General features: G+C 41.1%; 1 protein-coding gene across 10 annotated transcripts in view; it reads left to right on the forward strand.

Moving 5' to 3' along the window:
- LMO7 (LIM domain 7) overlaps positions 1–23,415 on the forward strand; it is a 131,308-nt gene that overhangs the window by 48,223 nt on the left and 59,670 nt on the right. For 8 of the 10 annotated variants that reach the window (XM_063392238.1, XM_063392232.1, XM_063392230.1 and 5 more), the window contains exon 4: positions 9,191–9,297. In XM_063392238.1, the coding sequence (XP_063248308.1) occupies positions 9,191–9,297 (107 nt within the window). Of the gene's footprint in view, positions 1–8,962; positions 8,982–9,068; positions 9,093–9,190; positions 9,298–23,415 lie in introns of those variants that run through there. The other 2 variants (XM_063392237.1, XM_063392236.1) reach the window with 2 other exon arrangements.

Genomic DNA, 23,415 nt, shown 5'->3' on the forward strand with positions numbered 1-23,415 from the left:
TTAGCTCTGAATTTCCTTTAATTGTTTTCTGTTGCTGCCTAAACACTTTGAAATGTAGGGTGTGGAGAAAGAGGAGGTTGATGCAAACTCTTTGAGAAATTTTTAGTAGCTGTTAAAGACATCAATCAGGCAGAGTGAAACCCAGACATGGGGTTGAACTTGACAGGTCTCCCCAAGACATGGTGGTTCTGCTACTTGCCCTGGCCTCATGTCAGGGGGACAGCAAGTGCTGTGCCTGCTGGTTGATCTCTGAATCAGAAGTGGTATTTTAGGATGCTTTAAATGAGATCAGGTCTTCCACATCAATGCTTTTAGTGTGCTACTGGGACGAGATGTCAAAATGCTAACTAATTATTAGTTTTTAAAAATCTTGTCAACTGACTATAAAATAATATAATTGGCAGCAAGAACTTTTTCATATGGAAAATTTTCATCCTTCTTCCTGCTCTAAACCAAATCTCTGAAAAAGTATTATACTTTTTGCCTCAGCTTGCTGTCACTTAAAATACTTAAATATGGTTGCCAAATTGAACTGCAAGAAATTTCCATTTATCAATTCAATCAGCTGTAGACTAGTGTACTCTGTCATTTGTATGCTATTTTTATTTCTGAAGTAACTGATGACTGTGTCTGTGTTTGTCAAGAAACATTCCTTCCTAACTGGAAAAAAAAGTCAACCATGTAGAAGTAGTACACACCTTAACTCATACTTGGGACATTCGTAATCCGATTTCTCCTTCCTTTGCCAAGGAAGTGCAGATTTGAGATTCCTTGCAGCACTCAGTGTTTATTTGTGTTAAATCTTCATAAGCTGGACACTGGAGTACTTCTACCCCCCACCCTCCCCACCTCTGGCTCGTCAGATATTTATCAATGTGAGGTGATTAAAATTCATGGCAGTTTTCAAAGAAAGTAGATGTTAATTGCAGCGGCGATAACTTTCTCTGCGGTATCGGTGGTGGAGCTCTGCAGCTATGCTACTCACCCTTCTGTTTGGTACAAAGCCCTCACAGCACATCTCCCAGCGCCTGTCTGAACACCTCCGCGCCCATGTGTCTGCTGAATCACCCTCCTCCAGCGAGGGATGGGAAAGAGCTATTAACACCACCAGCAACAAGTGCTGCCAAACGCAGGGCACTGAGCTGCCTCGGCTGGGCTGACCAAGCTTGCTGTCTGCACGGCAGGAGGGTGGGGACGGGTGTGAGGAAGCCTGGCACTGATGCAGGGGTTCAGGTGGGCTCTGAGGCAGGTCATCTCCAAAGCAGCTCATCGATCCAGGGTGCTGGGAAGGCTTCTCGACAGCATGGGATAAGCCCTCGTAGGGCAGGAAGGATTAGGATGCTACTCCTGTTAGGAAACAAAAGATGCCTGTATCTTGAAGGAGGCAAAGTTAGAGAAAACTTCCAAATGCTCTTTTAGGAAGAAGGAAGTACTAAATGATTGTCCAAAAATCAGGGGCTTCATGAATTGAGGATCTGAGGCTCTGTTTCAAGTCCTGTGTATGAAGAAGCTGAATTTCACCTATATCATCAAGTTGTTAACCTGTGTGAGCAAAACAAAAAAACCCTTATGTATACAAATAAAAAAAAAAAAGGAGGGGGGGTGGAGGAGGAAAGCAAGCTCTGCCAAAACTTTGTGTTTCAAGAACAAGAGATCTTTACTTCTTTTATTACTCATTAGGCTTCAGGGGAGTTTCACCTTTAAGTGGATTACTGTCATTCCAGTTCTGTGTAGTGGGGTGACTTGGCATTGGAATATTTAGCAGACTTTGCTCGCAGAGTCTGTTTTGTATAAACTGTTCAGGGTGTAAAGCATATGGTTTGATTTTTTTCTTTTTTTTTTTTTTTCCCCCTTTGACTCTGATTGGAATGCAACTAACTGGTGGGAAAGTTAAGGCTTGTCTAAACAAGGAGATAGCCCAGGCTAGTTCTTCCATACTGGCTTTCCAAACCTATATGTTCCTTACAGTGTGAATCAGTGTGAATGCCTGCAATCAGATGAGCTCTTGGACTTGTCTACCAACATGCTGTACTTTTGCCCCTGTCCATTCCAGATGGCCTTATTTGGTAGCAGTGACATCCCAGAAACACACCTGCACTTTACAATCTGATATTCACTCTCTTATCGATATACGGCTCATTCGGTACACATTGTTGCTGTGATATACGTCTGTAATGTCATAGTGAAGGTTATGCTGTAGCACAGTTGGAGATAGGAGCCTGGGAGGCATTTCAAGCCATTGAAGGCAGTTGGTCCTTTCTTATGTTAAACACCTTAAAAGCTGTCAACTCAGAAGTCCTGTTTAAAAAACACAACAACGCACATCAATTTCGCTTGTGTGTTTTCCTTAATCCAGTTACTCCCGTTGTGAAGAAACTGTGGAGCTCAGTGCTGCAAGAGGCTGCAGGCAATGAGGTGGGCTGAGCAGAGGTGTCTTCTGCTGGCCATTGCACATGGTGGTGGGCAGTTCCAGGATCTGAATAACAAGTTTTGGGGAAGATCCTTCAATACAGACCTTGCTCTTACAGAGATTTGTAACCAGTTGCAGTCAGTGCAGATGGAATTGGGGTTTGGGAGATGGATGGACTTTTTGTCCCAAACCAGAATGATTCTTTCCCCAATGCTGTGGTTTCCATAATGGTTGCAATGGTGAAGGGAAATGCTCCTCCTCTTCCTGGCTGACCCACAGTTATTGATACTGGCAGCACCCAGGTAACCACAAAGTTTGTGCACAAAGTTTCATTCCTGCATTCTCACAGCAGGAGCACCTGCTTTCTGAGAGGAAAGCTGGCAGTGAATCATTAAAGGTTTAGTATCTGTAATCATGCATAGAGCTGGGGTAGGGAATCCCTGTGTCAAGGATCACAGTAATTTATTGTTTTACCCAGTGTGGAAAAGCAATGAAGGGCGTGCAGAGGGGAGTGGCAAAGCAATTAACGCAGTTTCTGATCTTTGGCCAACACAGTGCTCTGTGCACTCTGTTATAGGTGGGATAATTTACTGAACAGAAGCCCCGGGTCACTCTAAGTCAAACTATGTCTGCAGGATGATTGTTTTAATTACTATTTTTAGTTTTGGGCCCAAAAAGGGAGGAAAAGAGCAGTTTAGGTATCCTATCCACTCCTCCTTCTGCATTTGGTTCAAGGTTGAAAATGTTGGCCTTCAGAGAAATACAGAGAGCTGTAGCAGCTGGGATCACATACTACAGATAGGATGGGTGGGTAGTGGGCACTAAACATCCTGACATTCAAGGCCAAGGTAGTAAGGGGGAGTTCCTGGCTCCCAGGCCTGTGGTCAGAGCACGGGGTTTGTGTTCAGCCCTGTTCCCTCCCATCCTGTCACCCCTTCTGCCCCCACCTGCACCCGCAGCCGGAGCTAATAACCGAAACGCACCTCCGAGGAAGAGCAAGTCACCCAACTTGTTCAGCAAGCTCCTGCCCTGGGTTCTTTCCTTTTACCCCACCTCGGAATATAAACAATGTGTAGCTGTGCGGTGATGCTGCTGCCAAATGCAGCTCTAAATTCTGGATTAAACTGATTTGAGCCAACTGCAGTGGACGGTATGATGCTGTGTCTATGCAAAATATTTTCTACTTTGAAAATACCTTTTTTTAAAAGGAAATTGCCCTTACTGAAGGGAATGAGGGTGCCAGTAAAAGAGGGTTTGTCATGAATTTGGAGTTGAAGGAGACACAGCTTTCAAGATGACTAAATGTCTTGATAAATACAGTACTAAGGAAAAACGCCTGTTAAATGTGATCTACTCAAATGATTTTTAGAATTATGTAGCCAAAAGAATGCATCAGTCACTCTTGAAATGTCAAGAGTTTTTGTTGCTAGGGACTATAGGTACTTGGTGGGTTTTGTCTTTTTTTTTTTGGTTGGTTGGTTTTTTTGAAAGCCTGGAAGCTGAAAACAACTTTTGGCACAAAATCATGGTCTGGATGATGATGTAACACTTAGTGCAACTATGCTTCATGGCCTTGCAAGCATAGGGTACCATCCCATTCATACACTGAAAACAACTGCTTAAAATCCTCCCCAAAACCCACAAAAAACATACCCAAGCACCCTCCTTGCCCACTCTCCACTCCAAACTAGAGCTTGAATAGCAGTAGAAATAAGGGGTTTGGCTGAAACAGTGAGTATTTGTGTCAGAATAGGAGACAACCTTGAGTTGTCTCCAATACACCTAGGAAAAACAGAAAAACACCATGTTAATTAAGCTGTTTTTCTCCCTGTTGCCAAGTGATTTGAAGCATGTGCCATGACTTGTATGCCTACGAGATTTCATTGTGTTTTGGTGCAGGGATTCAGAGAAACAGTTAACTAGGGAGAAGACCAGGTTTACCACACAGCATGACTGCACCCTAAAGAAAGCAAATGTATTTACATACTTGTTTAAATTAATATTCTTAGCCCACCCAGATATCATGATAATGAGGGATTTTTAAAATAAAATTGCAGCTCTATTACACAAGCTGAATTTAGTGTGATGTCATGTTGCATGTAAATAGTCAAAATAAGAGGGTATTTACATGCTCGTTGGGGAAGACCTCTTTTGATTAACTTTTATATTAGTCATATTTAAAATGTTTTTTCTGTTTTACACACTCCAAGCTCTATGTTCCTTTTTAGGTAGGTGGCTTTGGGGTTTTCTTCCTACTTAAGGTCAGCCTCTTCTTGATCCTTTTTGCATCTTTTGTCTTTTCTCTTTCTTTCTTGTTGCTCATGCTGATTTATTTTTTCTGGTTTAAAAGTGCTCTTTTCCTAGGCTTTTTAGATGTTGAGGAACCTCTGTACTTCCCCACCACCAGCATCTCACCAGCACTCTGTCTTTCTTTTCAACTCCTTGCCAAGGTGACATACATTAGGAGCTGATCTAAGGTGCAACACAGAACCACTGCCACTGCATCAATTTTTTGTTCTTTTTTTTTTTTTTTAAGTTGGTCTTTAAAATTGTTATTTTTAAAGGAAGGTGTCCTTATTCCTGTGTTTCCCCATAGAGTTACCAGCTTCTTTGTGGTTTGGAGGATAAGGGATGGGGATGAGGAGCCCTGCAGCAGTGGCCCTGCTCTTCCCCTCACATTCACCTGCTCTGGCACAGCCTTCCTGCCCCTGACCTAGGAGCAGGAGCAGCACTGAGGACCAGCAAGTGACGGAGAGGAAAGACTCAGCTCTTTCCTCTCCTCAAGTCCATGGAGTTGCAGGAGTGAGAGGCAGTCCTGCTCTGCTCAGATGCTGGGAGAGGGTGTGGACCACAGTCTCCTTTTCAGTGCAGAGATGACATATTGGCTCCTTCAAAGCATTGGTTAGAGGGAAATGCTTCAACAACAGGCAGAGGGCAGGGTTTGTGTCTAATGAGGCCCTATAGGGGCCAGAAAGTGTATGATATTGTTTGCCTTTTCCCCGAACAGCAGTGTTTAAAAGCCTGCTGGTGGATGACCTGTCTCCCACTGGTAGCTCCGTCTTTCCCATGTTATGACTTTGCAGAGCTTTTGGGTGCTGTTCACTCTGAAGTTTGAGGCAAAAATGGAATACTGAAGGGTAATAGCTCTATCTAGTCAATGTTCTATGTTGTGCATTTAATATAAAGTCTGTACAGCTTGTGGAAAACCCAAGCCATGCTAGGAACATTTGAAATGCTCTGCTGTTCCATCATGCACACCATTTGGGGGAAAAAAACCCAGCCCTTCCCACAGTCCCATTCAAACCTCCCCACCCCCTCTCACTAAGACACTTAAAAGTAGTAATAGCATACCAGAAATGAATTACACTTGAATTTTGTGGTTTAGACTTCAGGCTTTATTTTTGTTGTGATTTAAAACCTGTAATTCTATGATGCTTATTCCAACTTCAGATGCTCGGGGAAATGCAGTGATTGAGTTCTCTTTATAACATGAACAAAAATTACCTTGATGATTTTATCCCTGTTAATTCAAGAGCTTTCTCTAATAATGGGCAGAAACTTATGTTTTCTGCAAAAATGTATTTGATCTGCCCAGTGATGAATCCTGGCTTTTGAAAGGGGCAGCTCTTCTCTCCCCTTCTGGTTTTGCTTCTCCAGCTTCTTTTGCTGGCACTAGTATTGCCTCTCATGATCCACTTTATTGGTGTAATAGAATCAAATTCTCTCATCTTCCCTTATCCTCATAATCCTTTTTCTCCGCTAATTTTTTTCTTTCTTAAATTTAAATGGCCTGCTTGTGTTTACAGAAATTGAGAACTCCTTGGTGGCAGAGGAGGGTGGTGGACACGAGTATGAACCTTTTTCTCTTAAGCACATCTTTTCAGTGACTTTTGTCACTGGAGATAGGTCTGGTGTGTTGTGCATCTCCAGGATTTTGAGGTCTGGTTGTTTAAATAGAATCATTTTTGTGAAGTGTGATGAGATTCAGATTGCAGGATGTCCTTTGAAGCTGCAGTGGCTATGACTGTTAGTCTTGTTAAAATACAGTTACATTGGTAGAAGGAATAGTGTAATGGTTTCTATATTTGAGTACATTAATCACTGAAAAATGTTCCCTTTCACATTTCTAATGATAAATTTAATTGCAAGGTTGATAACTTGTCTTTTTTTTCTTCCTACTTATTTCTGTGGTGCTATTTAAAATGGATCTTCCCATTCATTATTCTGGTAGAGTGTAAAATGGCTGCTAGCTATTTTGGGACCTCTGGCTTTGCTGATTAACTATGATGATTAGGGATGGTCAAGAATAACTTAGCAAGGACAATATTTAGAAGTGCTGATTTGTTTGAATGATACCCTTTTTTGTCACTATCCAAATCTGATAAATAGCCTATTGGGTGTGCCACCTCTTGATGCTGTGAGGATCATTTCCAGGTCCTGACTGCAAAACAGCTGGTGTTGGGGCAGTAACCTGAGATGGCAGGCGTGATCAAACTTCTGGCTTGGGAGCTGAGGGAAGGAAGATTTTGAACCATCATTTTTATCCTGCACATGTGCACTGTAACTAACGGTGTTCTGCCTTCCATGTAATCTCTCCCTGCTTCTGATCCTGACAGTCTTGACTCCTGTCAGCAGGGATGTTCTCAGGGGCTGTAAGAGCTATTTATCAGGGGCTTGATGCTTGACAGGTTTAATTGCTGAAACATCTTCAATTCTCTCATGTGCCAGCAGTTTGGTGATTGTGCAGCCAAGCATCCACTGATGAATAACACCTTTGCTTTGTTTTTGTTGCTCTCAGGGTGTAGATTACATCTATTTTTCTAAATCTGACTCTTCTTCCTTGTTTACCTGCACAATGTGCTCATTTGCAGCCCTGTGGTTGACAAAACCCATTGGTCTGGGAGTCTGCACTGAATTATTGTGGTGACTGGTCAGACCAATCAGACTGTGTTGCCCTCACTGGTGTTGGTGTCAGTTCATTACCTTGGAGTTACTCATTCTTTCTGCCCTGCTGCTTTCTTCTTGTGCCTTATGTGCCAGTTTCTTAGAATCCCTGGTCCCCTGAACACTGACCTGATGGTTGTTTAGCAAGTAGTTCCTCTTCTTGCAGTGGGACTTGCAGTGGGAAGTAGCCTGTGGCTTCTTCCATGCAGAGGAAACAATGCCTTTTCAAGTCTTCACTCTTTTGGTACTAATGTGACACTCAAATATTAATTGAATAAAGTTGACACGTCTAGCCAGCTTTCCCCATATTGCATGTAAAGAAAAAAGGGGAATTGCATGGAAAGGAAAAATAAATGCCCCTTCTGAGGCTCATCTCCCAGCATGAAGCTCTTCCCTGGGCAAATGTGCAGGCAGCCCCCTGGGCACTGCAGGGGCCGGTGCGTGGACGTAGGTGAGGCTGCCTGTCCTCTACCCTTCCCAGCTTCCTCCTCTCATCTGCCACCACGTCGTGTCTCCTGTGTTTGCCATGGCATTGCAGCCCCCACTGTGGCACATCTCATCAGGCCTTGGGGCATAACCTTCACGGTATGAGACACCTGGGATCTTTCAGATGTGGTAACGCAGAGCCCGCAGCCTGCATGGGGAATACCTTGCTCAAATATTTTCCTTGAATTAAGCCGTGTTTACAGACTGATAAGAAATACTAGAATCCCAGGGACCTTCAAAACAGAAGGTTGTGGGGATTCTTGGGTTTGTTTTACTTTCTGTATTAGAAGCAGCTGTTATTTTCTTTGTAGCTTGTTTTTTTAAAATGAATTTTAAATGAAGGAATAACTGTTACATCCAGTGATTATGTGTCAAAAAAAAAAGTTTAAAGCATATTAAATTGCTAAAGCAGAGCTTCTCTATACTATGAAATTCTGATTCCAGCACCTTGACTTACAAACCCTTAATGACAGGGCTGTGTGTAGCTAATGAATTAAGTAACTTCGTGTACCTTTTCCTTTGGCTTGCAGCTGAAGGAAGCAAGTGCGCAAGAGGGCACATTCTTTTGTTGTTGATAGCATTCCGCCTTAACGAGAAGGAATTTCTTGCCTATTGCCCACTGTTTATGAAGTGGAAAGAGATCACAAGTTGTATAATCTCTCCACATATCATTAGATTTACTCTTTTTTTCAATGTTTCCCTCATGGGTCGGTCCATCCTGCAGCAGGTGCAGAGAGTGGGTGCTGCACTTATATTTTGTTACAGATGGGTGTGAAGTTGGGGATGGGGGGGTGTGGGGATGTGGGAAGGGGAGGAACGCGAAGGAGAGAAACCCCCCCGAAGTGAGGCAGCAGCAGCTCTGAATACAGTTTGGTTTCTGTCTCTCTGGAGCTCTGCTCAGCAACCAAACCCAGACTCCAGGTGCAGTATTCCCTCATCAGTCTGTGAGCATAGAAACGAAGCGTCCCTCCTCTTCTTCCTCCCCTGCCAAGAGTTTCTGGGTGGTGAATGTCAGTAGCTGGAGTTATTTTTAAAGGCAAGAGGTGAGGCTTGTCGTGCAAAGCTAGGAAGAGGGCGTTTGTTTGCTGAGCAGAGCTGACATCAAAGTGGAGATTGCTGCCTACTGGTTGCCTTATGCCAGGTAATCTTTAACGTACCCCTCAGTCCCTGAGATCGCAGCCCAGCCTGCCTGTGTGCATGAGAAACGAGCAGTGTTTATGATCCAGAAGATTGCTTTTCCAGTATTATTTACGTGAGCTGGACTTTGACATTTAAAGGCTCGCACTAATCATCTTGCAAAACCTGCTTAGTGCTCTTAACTGAGCAACTGCTTTCTACTTCTCTTTGCAGGATAATATAAATGTTTTTCTGAAAGCGTGTGAAAACATTGGACTGAAAGAAGCTCAGCTTTTTCACCCAGGAGATCTTCAGGATTTGTCCAATCGAGTTACAGTCAAGTGAGTGTTGCGATTTTGTTTCCTCCTTTCCCTTCTCCCTCTAAGCTCTTTCACGGTCTATTTTTTTTTTTTAATGTTTGCCTATGGAAAATTCTTTTTTTAATCTATGAGCAATTCTGAATACTGTGGTGAGGGCTTAAGTCTTGTTAAAGCTAGTGGATAAGACTTGCAGAAATGTAATTAACAAAATGAAGTATTATTATAATACTTACCTTACAAGCAAACTAATTGTTGATGAATATTTACAACATTTAAAATGAGATGGAAACTGTTCAGCTTATTTTAGACTTGGAGCAAAATTGTTAAGTATATCAAAAGCATCACTTTTCTTTAAGATTTGTGATGACCAATGTAAATCTGAAAGGCTGAGGTACTTGTGATACTTATCCAAATGAATTTGAGGCTTAGGTATGGTGTTTCTAAAGCACTGGTGGTCTTGCCACTCCAAGTATTAATCAGATTTTGTCTCGGAGTGTCACACCCCCTGTCAAGGGGTATGTGTCTGTGTGAATAGAAATTAGGTACTGAATTGCATGAAGAGTAATTGGCATGTTTATGGAGGTGGGAGTTTTCCTGTGAAATAGCAGTGACTTGGTTCTGAAATATATTTAGTGGATTTTCATATTTCAAGACTGCTGTGTCTCCTAAAAAGAATTTTATTGCCAGTTTCTGAGAGATTAAGGTGAAACTTTTACTGTATAGACAGGTGTTTTAAGATAAATGAGTCGAGGTAAAAAATCATCTTAGGCCAGCTTGATTTTTACAGTATGAACTATTTTTATTATATTGGGACAAAAGGCTGAATTTACTGTCTCCAAAAAATAAAAGCTTCAGTGGGTTTTGCTGAAAACCTGTCAAGTTAAATATGAGGGATTGATTCCTGTCTTAAATGACCAGTTTTATCAAAGAGGAACAGGCAGTAATCCTTCTGCAAATATAAGAAAAAAACCACTGTGAAATGACATGCAACTGCTTTAATTAAGAAGAAATCTCTTGTAGGTGGATTGAGTGGTAGCCTGTTGACATGCTCTCTGCCTGGTTTCAAAATGAAAGTTCATACTGTTTTGAGGTCTGATACGTGAGATGGCAAATGTGTTTTCCAGTCTTTGGCTCATACCCGAAATGTAATTTCTCACTAATCTGGTGTTTGGGGACTTGGCGCCCTTCCAGGACGTTGGTATTCTCTCTGCTGGTTCCTACGTCATGCCAAAAGCCGGAGGGTTGGTAACCTCTGCTGTGCTCAAATTACCCACAGAGCCCTAGCAGAAGTTATTTTGGTGGAGGTTTGCTCCAAGGGTACGGCTGGGAAGGGTTGGAGGCGGTCAGGAGCTGGTGTTCAGCAGCGTCAATAGCGCCAAGCTGGAGCCCCGGGGAGGTCGAGATAGCAAACTGTTGTGCAAGGTGTGTTGTCCAACTCGTCCCGACGCTAAACCGCAGCACCCAAGTGAGGTCAGCCGTGAAATTCATCCCGTGGGTCTGCAACCGAGGCTTTTTTGGGTCCTTTCAGCACCGCCAGTTCCCTTCCCGGCTCTGTGAGCAGAGAGTAAGGCTGGAATTTGAAGTTGTCACGAGGCAACAGGGGTTTTACATCGTACCTTCTCAGCAATAGTTTAATTAGTGTTTTTCAAAAAAGCAGATTTAACTATTGAGTACTTCTTATGGACAGCAATGTGGGGGGTCTGGGTTAGAGTCAAAAGAGCTGCCAGCCATACAACCATGTTCTTGTAATTTGTTTCAGTATGAGTTTGCTTCTCCACACATTATATATCATATGACAGTCCCACTGTGTGTATTAAATGCTTACACAGTAATTCAAAACTTCTGTATCTGGGCATGCTGTAAAGTGGTGTCCTAACTGTACTAGCACTTCTGGTATATTTAGGAGGTTGGAAAGGGATGGGAGGAAAATTTTATTCCAAGACAGGAAATAAATAAGTTACATGAAGATAACTCTCTCCATTGAAAAGTTAATTATAGAAATCAATTTATTACCCAGAGGGCAAGCTATTCTTCAGAGGATTTTCAGAGAGATTTATATTTGTGTCAGGAGAGAAATGCTGTCTGATCAGGAATTTTATCTGATGTCTCTTTTTATTATTTAATAAAAATAAGTAGTTTCATACATTCAAGATGAGTTATGTCTTCAAAACTTGTAGGATGCCAGGCTGCAGAAAAAGGGTACTATTTCTTGCTTTTGTGATATCCTCTGTTAACTGTAGCTTCATGATTAGAAGTAAATAGCTTCTTGTCACAAAGAAAGAAAATTTCTCATCTGCTGACTTATTTAAAAGATTGCATTTAACTTTTGGATTTCTAACATTCCTAAGCAAATTCATTTTGCTGCTATCACCTGAGGGCAATTGCCCACATCTTAAAGCAGCTGTGATATGTTGTATGGGATAACATTAATGTGTGCCTGAAGCAGTGTGTATTTTGACACCACAAGAGGACTGCTGTGTTCTGCTGTTGCACCACTGTTAGCACAGGTTTTTTTATCTACCCAAAACAGAGAAAATAAACTGTTGCTCAGAAAAGTTAGCTTAACAGGGTGGCATGGCAGAAAACACGGTGCTGGAAGGACACTGTCAGGTGTGACAAGGTGCTTGATTTGCCTTGGATGTGGAAAATTGGTCAGAGGAAGGTACCATTAAAAGGGTGGGTCTGCTTCTGCTGCTAACGAGGACACAAGAGTTGTCATCTTATGTAAGAGCAAAACCAGTCTTTCACACTGTCTGGGAGGTTGCATTTCTGTCCCTGTCAACTCGTTCAATTGATCTGACACCTCCTGCTGGGTGGGTCCTCAGGAAGAAGACCTACCTTTTGAAGTAGATGAGCTAGCTCTGTGGTGTTCCATGTGCTTCTCCTGTCTCTGCTGCCTGGCAGTTATGTGTGGTATCTCCTTTCTACCTTGTGGGGAGTCGTAAGCCCTCAGGCTGTTGGCATCTCAGACTGCCATCCTGTCCCGCCTAGGCAGGCTCCCTTCCCAACAGGAAAAGTTATTTGCTCCTTGTACTTCATTTCTGAGTGTGCTTGCTGCCTTTCACTGTATGTTGGCTGACAGCACTCTGTCTAATCAACACCACCACAAAGCCATTCAGAGTTACCAAACTCTGTTATGTGGTGCAGTCTTCTTGTGTCAACTGAGTTAAGGTCAAGACCATCAGTTTCTCATGAACAGAATCTGTTCTGAGAAAATATTCTTTCTATCTGGTGAGGAGGCTACAATTTTCACTTGCATTTTGTTTTCTCTTGCAACTGAGATGATGCCCAGGCATGATGTGAAACCCTCCTCTATAATTACTAGAAGTAATCTGGGACAAGAGAAGCAAGAATCCTCTTACATACCCAGACTTTCAGTTCCAAGTGATTATGTGATTATCCTTTTTGCAAAGAAAAAGCTCCTTAAAATTTTATTGTTTAGAAGTTTGTGTGAAAAAGGCTGGCTAAAATTACTGGTTGCTGCTCCAAGCCTTGCAAAGTTTATGCTTTGCCAGATCAGCAAGATTAGTAGTTGGGTGGTGTGGAAAAACGGTCCTGGCATGGATGGTTTCTTTTCTGCCAGTGAAAATGGGAGTGTGGATTAATGTCTGAGATTTATAGTTCAGTCTTTCTGTAAATCTGCAGAAGTTATTGCTCACTGGTATAGTACACCAATATGTCATGTGTTCCAAGAAGGATCATCCAGATGGACTTATTCTTCACATACCCTGTCTGGCAGTCATATGCATATCCTCTTGTTCAGTAGCTAGTTAGTTGTGTAAATGAATATGTGTCCCTCTTCAGTTCTTTTGGTATATTTGATTTTTGTTTTTCGGCATGGGGTTTTATTATTTCTAATTGGAGATGTTGTTTTAAAACCTAGCAGTTGGTGAAGGTTTTAAAAAATTCATTTATACTAATGAAGATTGTCTTAATACTTCATTTAATTCTGTTTTGATTCTGTCAAACTAAGAATGTAATACAAGCTTAGTGACTCTCAGTTGTCAGCATGGTTACTATTTTAAAATGTTAAGTACTTCCTTACCCAGCTTTTTAGGGATGACACACCCAGTTGTTCCCAGCTGTGGAAGGGCTCTTAATAAAATCATACCATGGAGTTAAAAGGGAGAGTTCACATAGGCAGACAGCAGACCTCAATTCTGATGGAGTTTCTCAATTATCAGTTTTAAAGGAGGCAGCCTTAACACTCAGACTGAGTGTAAATTCAAACTTGTCTTCGAAGCAAATTAATTCTTCTGCATGAAAAAATTTATAATTCTATAAAATGAGATCTCCAGTTGAAGAATGTCATTAAATTCTAATATTAAATAAAAAAATGGTGGGTTAATAGATTAAAATATTAAGCTAAGAAAAAAAAAAGAAAATTCACTGCAAAATCCTAAATAGTAAAGTTTTTTTAAAGCTACCACAGTCCTGAGTTTTGCTGTTGAAGTTTTACCATACTAATTTCATTTTTCAGTAATAGAGCAAATTAAAATATCTGGCTGCCATTAATATTATTACTACACTCTTATATTTAGAGTATGTCTTGAATGAAACTCAAAAACTAAGGCCCCACTTGGAGCACGGTGTCCAGCTCTCAGGCACCCACCACAGGATGTATGTGGACCTGCTGGAGTGCCTCTGGAGGAGGGCCATGAAGATGAACAGGGAGCCCCTCTCATCTGAAGACAGGCTGAGAGCTGGGGTTGTTCAGCCTGGAGAAGAGAAGGCTCCAAGGAGGCCCACCAGCACCTAAAAGGGACCTAAAAGAAAGATGGAGAGGGACTTGTCACAAAGATGCATAAGACAAGGGGTAACAGTTTTAAACTGGAAGAGAGTGGGTTCAATTTTAGATATTGGGAAGAAATTCTTTACTGTGAGGGTGGTGTGGCACTGGAATAGATGGAAACTGTGGGTGTTCCATCCCTGGAAGTGTTTGAGGCCAGGTTGGATGGGGCTTTGAGCAATTTGATCTAGTGTGGGAGGTGTCCCTGCCCATGGCAGAAGGGTGGGAACTAGATGATCTTTAAGGTCTCGTGCAACCCAAACCATTCTGTGATTTTTTTCCCAGGACAGCTGGAAGTACCTCATCACACTGCAGAACCTGGTATTTAGATAAGCCTTCATCTTTTTGCTGGCCTGCACTTTTTCCACATATTCCTTATCAATCTCATAATGTGTTAATTCTATAATTTCTATAATTTCAGTGATGAAATTGCCTCACTTGGCCTTTTGGATGCAGCCACTAACTGAGCAGATCTAATAGGATTCCTAAAAATAAGAGTGAAACAGTAGCAGATAGCTGAAAGCAGGTGTAACTTCTTCCAGTGCTATGTTTAGTCCCTTAGCAAATTACTGTTTTTGTGGTAGGAAGTAGCTGTACCCTATTTCCCCGTATAGTAGATAGTGAATTAAAAACCATTTTTTTCTAATAGTAGTTGATGTTTCTTATGACTTGAATGTTCTTCCTGTCTAGTCCTGGGGAATATGCTGCATTTCCTGATTCCACTTGTGTTTCCTGCTCAGGGTACTTTTTTTGCAGGGTAAACAAAGGCAAAGTGAAATTTTTGTTCTGTGGGATGAATGTTAACCATTTCCTCAGACCACTGAAGAAAGCAATCTACATAGAAACTCCTGAAAAGATGATCTTTTTTAGTGGAAAACTGTTGTCAGGGCTCTTGGAATTTTTTTTGGAGAACTTTAATTGTAAAAGTAATACCACTCTTCAGTCTTTGGAGCTGTTTTTTAAGTTTGCTTTACCAATGTCACTCAACTCTTTAAACTGTTTGGCAAATCAGCTGCCTGAAAGCTTGAGGTGTGATGATGAGACTTTTTTTGGGTTTGTATCCTATTTTGTCCTTCAGGAAGGGCTGTCACATTTTGCTCAAAGGAGACAAAGTCAAATACCCTGAAAATGGATACTTGAAAAACCAAAACAAACAGAAGAAAAACCAACAAACAAGACCCCAAACAAATCCCAAAACAACACTGAAAGGAGAGAGAATGCAGATCAATTTGTGGACAGATCGTTAGTTCAGTGTTGGTGTTTTCTATAGATAATACTGAATTTGTGTTCTTCCATATCTGATATATTTGCTTAGATACTATATCACCTTGGTTTTTTTTCCTCAAGAATTCAATGCTTATTGTAAGAGAGTATGATAGAGCTGAACCTGAACTTGCTCTGCTGATCTTTCCAAGAGACATGCATTTAATCAGTTGAAAAACTTATTTGCTAATTTAGCCTCAAAATAATAAAAAAACCCCAACCAACTCAAAACACTCATACAACATGGAACCACCCTTTCCTGCCTTTTTATTCTGTGTAGAATAGAAAGTTGTGAGATGGATGAAAGCCAAGTGCTTCAGTGCACAAGGTACCAAAATGACTGGACCAAAACTTGTAACAGCTTAAATTCTCTTGCTTATACCTATGTGACCAAAGAGTCAATCATCCCAAAAGCTTCACCATTTTAGAAACTCTCTAAATGAGGTGAAACAAATAAGAGAGAGCTTTTTGTGGGTCTTGAAAACTGAAATGCAAACCATTTAACCAAAAATTCATTAGGACAATGGATGCAGCTTTTCCCCCATTTATATTCAGGGAAATAACATCTTTTACACATATGGTTGTAATAGGCCTTTATTGCGGTAACTAAGTTTCCTAGTGACAGTTCCCTTGAAGTGGAAAAGTGCAGCGCCCTCACTTCAGATTGGCTCTAGAAATTTTCTACAACTTTGTCAGTGTGTAAATTCTCTTTTGCTATGGGCATTGCCAAAGAAATGTATTTGCTTCCTGGGTATAGCTATATTCTAAATATTGAATTTGCTGTATTTTCTTTTTAAATGATATAACTAATTTTAAGATCAGCCGTTTCACATTTCACTTTTTTAGTCCTTAGGACAATTATACAGAGATAAAGAAACAATATGTTTTCTTCAGTCTTGTGAAACTGATGTACTTAAGTGTAAAATATTTGTGTTTGTGTCACTAATCTGCGCGAACTGTAAATCATTCCAGTAAAAACGTTGTAGGCAATAAAATATGTTCCAGACTTTGGACCATACTTGCTAGGAATTTGCCTCCAATTCTTCAGTGTAAAGTCTGTAAAGTGTTAGGTGTGGTACTTTTTAATCTGTCTGCTTTTTTTTCCTGGTCATTATGAATGATATTTAAGATAGATCATTTTTGCTGTTGAGTAATTTAACAGTTAATAATTTACACTTCCTTTGTGAGATTATACTTTTGGTAGTGTTGGCTTTTACTGTTTACCTATTTTGTGAAGATGATTCTACTGTAAGAATGAAGAGCCCTGGAGTTCTGTACCTGTCCCTACACGTGTACAGAAGGAGTTTGAACAATTTGGAATAACAATACATTTAGCATGTTAGTTGTATCGAGAGCAGTTCGGGTATCTCTAGTGACACAGAGCCATAAGCTTATGTTGGAATTCAGGTGGTTCTGCTGCAGAAGTGAATAATTCGCTGAAGGAGACTGCAACAGCTTTCTGCTGAATTGCATTGGTTTGTTCAAAGTCTTCATTTTTGATCCTATTACACTTCAAAAGTATCTCTGGGATAACTTTTTCAGGAGGTATGGGGGAGGGACTAAAAAAACTATTATTACTGAAGGCCTTTACAATGCTTTTTCAATGTTTGTGTTAACAGAAGTGTCTCTGGCATTTTAGGATTCACATGGGAATCTATCTAAATCTTAAATACCTGTATTCATTTTAATCCCCTAACTTCCCAGGACTAAATGCAGTTTATAAAACAATGCACGAGAAGGAAGACAGCATTTGTGATGAGTCGCAGTGATTACCTCACAAAAGAAAGTAAAGAGAAAGCCTGCATTTTTGGTGGTGATTCTTCTTTCCTCCATACAAAAGAGTGTTTGTGTCTGATGTTGAAAATTGAATGACTTAGAAAAAGAATAAGCTTGTGTTAGTTAACATCAATTACACACAAACATGTATGCAAGTTCATTATTGTATTATTCTAAATTGTATTTCACTGCTAAATTGCTGAAGTTCAGTTAGTTTTTCTGCAGACAGCTCAACAGGAAGAGCTTCTATATTTAAATAGTGGGGGAAGCTGACTTGAAGTTTTCCATGGATACAGAAGTTTGCCGGTTAACCATACTCTGTAAACAGAGAAAGTAAAACTGAACAGTGTATTGACAGTTTTTGATCATACTTCCTGCCAAACCCTACTTTTGGCCATTTTTATTCCTGAGCTTTCAGAGATTTCAGTTCTAATTATTATTACTGCTTAATTTGAGCACTTATTGTATCCTTTACAGTGACTTTAATGAGCCTTTTTTTTTACTTTTTGCTGTGAATCTTACAGAATGCAATTGGCAATGAAATGACAATTTCAAATATTCTTATAAACTGCATTTCAGAGGGTTGCAGGGTTGTTTTCATGTCGTCACTGAAACCAATTAAACAAAATAATGTCTCACCACATTGTTAGATGATAAGAAGGGGCGGAGGGTTGGAAATAAAGAGCCCTAGATAGCAGCCAAGCTTAACCACACAAAGGCATGTTTCTTTTAAATGATTGAGATCTCTTGTCTGTAAGAAACAAAAGGGAAAAAAACCCCCAATAACAAAACCAAAAGAAAACACAACTGGAAAACTGCTCTCCAGACTGAACAAGCTGTATGATCAAGCTCAGCATCTCCAGCCTTTAGCATCCTGGTGATCTCCACTCAGTTTGCTCCAGTTTATCAGTGTCTTTCCTGTACTGTGTGACACCAAACTGGAGACAGCGGCATTACAGAGATGGCATAATAAGTGCTGAGGAAAGGGGGAATGATGAGGTCTGTCAGCCTTCTGGCCATGCACCATTTCGTTCAGCCCTGGGTGCTGTTGGCCAGTGGTGCCAGAATGGGCTGCTGGCTCAGGTTCAGCCTGGCAGGAGCGCCAGGCCCAACTCCCCACCACACTCTGCAGTTGCAGGAATTAAGTCCATCCAGGGGGCAGGACTTGGACTTTGTGCTCATTGAATGTCATATGAGGTTCCTGCAGAGCCAGTCCTCCCAACAGCCCTGCCCTCCAGCTTATGTGTCCCCTCCCGAAGATTTCGTCTGCCTGGGGAGGGAGTGTGGCATCAGAACCTGACTCAGAAAGCAAAATTTTGAAAGCTGCTGCAGCTGGTTTCTGGGACTAGAGTAAAAGGTTGACTAATGCTGATGATATTTCCTCTTTCCTTTCCCTTCCAGAAAAAACGTCCTGCAAATGTAAACATGCACACACCTTTGAACTCAGTATGTACAGATATGCATCAACTGACGTGAATTCCAATGTGTTATATGATAAAATATTTAACTGGGGCGGGGAAAGGGAGTCCAAGTTCAAAATACTTCTGCTCTTGCAAAGACTATTAAATTACAGACAGCCACTTGTTCCCTGTGAATAACCACAGAAATACTCTTGTCAGATTTATGATGCAGTAATATATTCTTTTTAACTCTGTGATCTGCTGTTGTAAGATGCCCTCAACTGTGATAATTTTCAGGGCTGAGGGATGTACTTGGTAAAGCACTAGCTAAAAATGCCTGAGCTACAGAAGGCTCACTTTATTTATGTGTGGTTTGACTTGAAGCAGGGATTATTTTCTGTGCAGTTAGAGACTTACTGTACAAGTCTACAACTAATCCTAATCTGTCCAAATATACCAGTGCTAACTACTCTTGTAAACAACTTTTAGAAGTAGTTTTCAGATATTTTTTCAGAAACTGTGCTCCTTTTATATATAAAATAGAAGGAAATCTGGGTTACTTTTTTGAGAACAAGAAAATCAGAACATTTCATTTTGTATGAAATTGAGTTCTGGAATAGCTAATACTGCTCAGGCCTGAGATAAAGGGGTCAGAAGTTTGGTGAAGGCAGTGTTAAGTGCCAGGCAAAAAAAACCCCAACCCAAACAAACAAACAGAAGTGCAACCAATCAAACAAAACAAAAAAAAAAGACAAGTACTAACCTTACTCCAGGAACAAGTATTAAGAATAGAAAAAAAAACAATTTCACTGTACTGTGCTGCTGTGGTTGGTCTGGCATTTGCTAGTATTGTAATACCATATGAAGCTTTGGACTTAGATCATTTTCCCTTTTCTCATTTTCTCACTTGCCCAAATTCCCCCAAAAGGAGATCTATGGAACTGGAATATCTTCACTCTCATGGCATCTCTTTGACTGAAAGTAGGAATAATTTCCTCTGCAGGCTTAGTTAAGCACGCTGAGAGTCCTGAATAAGAGATGATGGATGAAGGGGAGAGCTGGACAAAGTTGCAAGCTTAAAACAAACAAATAAACAAAACCCCCCCTAGCAGATGGTGTGGACAAGTGATTCAACTGGTCACTGCATGCCACATCATATGAATAATCAATGAAGTGGCAGTAGGCTTCCTTGCCAACAGATGACGTGGATGATCAAAGTTTACTTGTGCTCAAGGGATAGTGGAGAAGTTTAAAGAGGGGAAATCTTTTAAGAGTTATTTTGTATGTGGAAACCACATCTAGCTTAGAAAGTCCACAAGGGAGAAGCATCTTTCCTGCTCTATTTTTGCTCTTCCTTAGGCAACCACTTGGGATTACATGGGAGGATGAGATCCTGGGCTAGATATAGTTTTTGATCTGGCCCCATGTGGATATTCTTGTGTGTGGTTTTGGAAAGGTTGCATACATACAGTAAAAGCTGCTTTTAACTTCTGTAGCTCTATGGAAAACTCCAAGAAGCAAAACTAAGGGAAAAAATCAAACACAAATCATATGGAAACAATTAATTCAACTTGATAAATCAATCAAGCAATCTACCATTGTTAAGCTTTAGCAAATGTGGAACATTGTATATACAGCTATCTGAGAAGATGAATAAAATCATGGTAGGTCTCTTAATCCAGACCATTATCTGACTGTTTCTCGATGTGACCAGGTTGTGTAACCACAGGGAAAAAATGTTATCATTAATTATTAGCAATTTAACATATGATAGTTTTCCATTAAGCTATTGGAAGTTTCTTAGAAAGCTTCAGAAGAATAATGAATAAGAATGGCTGAAAGTCTGTTGAAATAAGTTGGTACATGTATTTGCCTGTGCTATATTCAGCATTGTTACTTAAAAGCTACTTTTGCTCTCAAAAGATCAGTTAATTTAAGAGGCTTTGTTACTGATTTGGGCATGGGAAGTGTAACTGTAAAATCACACATCAGATGGTTATGTAGATGGTACACCCACACAGGTTGAATAAGCACAGAATAAGATGCATTGGTAATGATACTCCACTTGTCCTGCAAAACCCTCTCTCTCTGTGTGCAGAACATTTTATTCTTTGAAATCTGAGCTTGCCTCTGGTATTGAATGTTGGCTGCTGTTGAGAAATCATACAAAAGTCACTTAGTGCTGGTGGTTTAGTAGTATTTGCCATTTCATTGTGATATTTTTATTCCCTCAAGAGGAACAGAATCTCTTGCAAAAGGATAATTTTCTTTTTATAAACAACATTTTGTCTTTCTGAAGCATGTTCTTCCTAGAGCTCTAAGCAAAGTCCTTACTTTAATTCCATTTTCTCTAATACCACTTGAATAATTTGTGAATGTATTCAACAAGCTAGTTTGATAAATAACCGTTACAGAAATCCCTAGTTATCCAACTTATGTACTCAGTCTGGCATCATGATCGTGACCTAAATGACATGACTGCATTTGTCAATTACTTCTGGTTTTTTGTTCAGTATTGTTTTTTTCATTGCTAGGATAAGATTTAAATGCACAAACCCAGGCAATGGTGGCAGGAGTCTGAGTGCTTGAGTTTTGCTTTCTTGGGTGCCATGTGAGCAATGGGTGACCCAGCAGCTGCTCTCAGCGTGCACGAGGCTGCCAGCACACGACTGAGGCAGGTGCTCCGTGCTTGTGCTCTGTCAGGTGCAGGCTGATGTTCCTTGTTAAAATTCCTTACTTTAACAGACAGTGTGAGTTTTATCAGGAGAACAGCTGGAACGAAGGACTGCTACTTGGTTTTCTCAGAAAGTGTGTTTACACAGTGGGGCACTTGCAGTGAAAGGGCAGACAAGGAGGGGGAAGGGAAGTTGCACCCTCAGTCAGTTGGCAGATGACACCAATCCAGGCAGGAATATTGATCTGTGGAGGGTAGGAAGGCTCTACAGAGGGATATGGACAGACTAGATGGATGGGCTGAGGCCAGTTGGATGAGGTTCAACAAGGTGAAGTGCCAGGTCCTGCTCTTGGGTCTCAACACTCAATGCTTGGGGAAGAGTGGCTGGAAAGCTGCCCAGCGGAAAATGACCTGGGGGTGCTGGTTGACAGCCAGCTGAGCATGAGCCAGCAGTGCTCAGGTGGCCAAGAAGGCCAGTGGCATCCAGGCCTGTGTCAGCAAGAGTGTGGCCAGCAGGACCAGGCAGTGATTGTCCCCCTGTGCTCAGCACTGGTGAGGCCACACCTCAAATCCTGTGTCCAGTTCTGGGCCTCTCAGTGCAAGGGAGACACTGAGGTTCTGGAATATGCCCAGAGAAGGGCAGTGGGGCTGGGGAAGGGTCTGGAGCACAAGTCTTATGAAGAGCAGCTGAGGGAGCTGGGGATGTTTAGCCTGGAGAAAGAGGCTCAGAGGAGGACCTTACTGTGCTCCACAACTGCCTGAAAGGAGGGTGCAGCCAGGTGGGGTTCAGCCTCTTCTCCAAAGTGACAAGTGACAGGCCAAGAAGAAATGACCTCAAATTATGGCAAATGGCCAACCAATTGATTGGTTTAAAATTGGGGTTTAGGAAAATTTTCTTCAATTAAACACTTGTGAATCATTGGAATGGGCTATCAAGGGCAATGGTTGGTAGAGTCACCATCCTTGGAGATACTGACGACACTTGTAGATGTGCCACCTGGGGACACGGTTTAGTGGTGAACTTAAAAGTGCTGGGTTAATGGTCAGATTCAATGATCTTAAAGGTCTTTTCTAACCTAAATAATTCCATGATTCTGTCTGAATTAGGATTCAGGAAAGATGGAGAAGCAGTGAACACGCAAAATTTCTTCTTGTCACCTGTTGCCCAAGAATGTGTTTGTGTGGTTCCCATCATTTAAAAATGCCTTATTACTGTCTGATCAGTCGGACGAGGGGGAGAGAGAAGTCTGCTTTCATCTCCCAGGGCAGGAATCTTTTTGATGGACATGTACCAAAGGCGCATTACTTATAGAAAGAGCTTTTGTTTGCAGAATTTTTGTCAGGAAAGCAAATATGTTCAAGCTCCTAGAAACTGTTTGGTCAGGCTTAATTGCGTGTAGGTTTTGGCGTTCAGCATTTAATGGAACATGTTACTGTTATTTGTGCATCTGCAGTCACAGGAGAGACTGTCCTCCTTAAAAGCTAAAGTAAGCAGCAGTGAACACAGTGGAAGGGAACTACTAAACTTTGGAGGTTTTTTCTTACCTTCGCACATGAGGGAGTACTCCAGCTAATTAGTTCAGGTTACTTCAATTCTTGGTAATGTGACTTCTTTGTTAATGCAATTTTAAATTATGAAGACTTCCTTCAGTTTCAAAACAAGTGCACTGAGATTTTTTTAATGTATTTTTTACTTTACCTGTGAAAAACCCCATAATCTGCTTTTACTGTAAATGAAGAGGAGGTAGCATCTGCTTGGTTTCTAGTTCCTTCTAGTTTGTAGGTAGTCTGTGTGCCACCGCTGTTGTTTTGGAAGAGCCTTCAGCTAATTTGGGATACTGGTAAAGATGCTTTCCTGCTGTTTTCATTCTCTATTGCTCAGATGTCTCTGCCAGGCAACTCACAAAACAAACAGCAACACCAGGTCAGCTTCAAAGAGTGTGCACTTTGAAGTAGAGAGGGGATGACAGTTATGAAAGATTAGTCTTTAATAGTATTACAAAAGGTAGCTGTACAGGTTTCTCTGCATTTGCTTATTAAAGTGTGTAATGCCTCAGTCTTTATGTACAAAAAAATAATTAGTGGGTAGTTCTTAGAAAACATTACCTTGTACTTTCCCTGGTGGTAGAAGATACAGCAGAGATTAGCTTATGGCCTGAATTTGCAAGTGTGTGACGTTTTTGAGTGATGGTCAACACAGCAAGATACAGGAAAAAAGAGAGGCGTATAAGACACTG

The sequence above is a fragment of the Prinia subflava genome, chromosome 3 (genome assembly GCF_021018805.1).
Source record: "Prinia subflava isolate CZ2003 ecotype Zambia chromosome 3, Cam_Psub_1.2, whole genome shotgun sequence".
In the NCBI taxonomy this organism is placed as follows: Eukaryota; Metazoa; Chordata; class Aves; order Passeriformes; family Cisticolidae; genus Prinia; species Prinia subflava.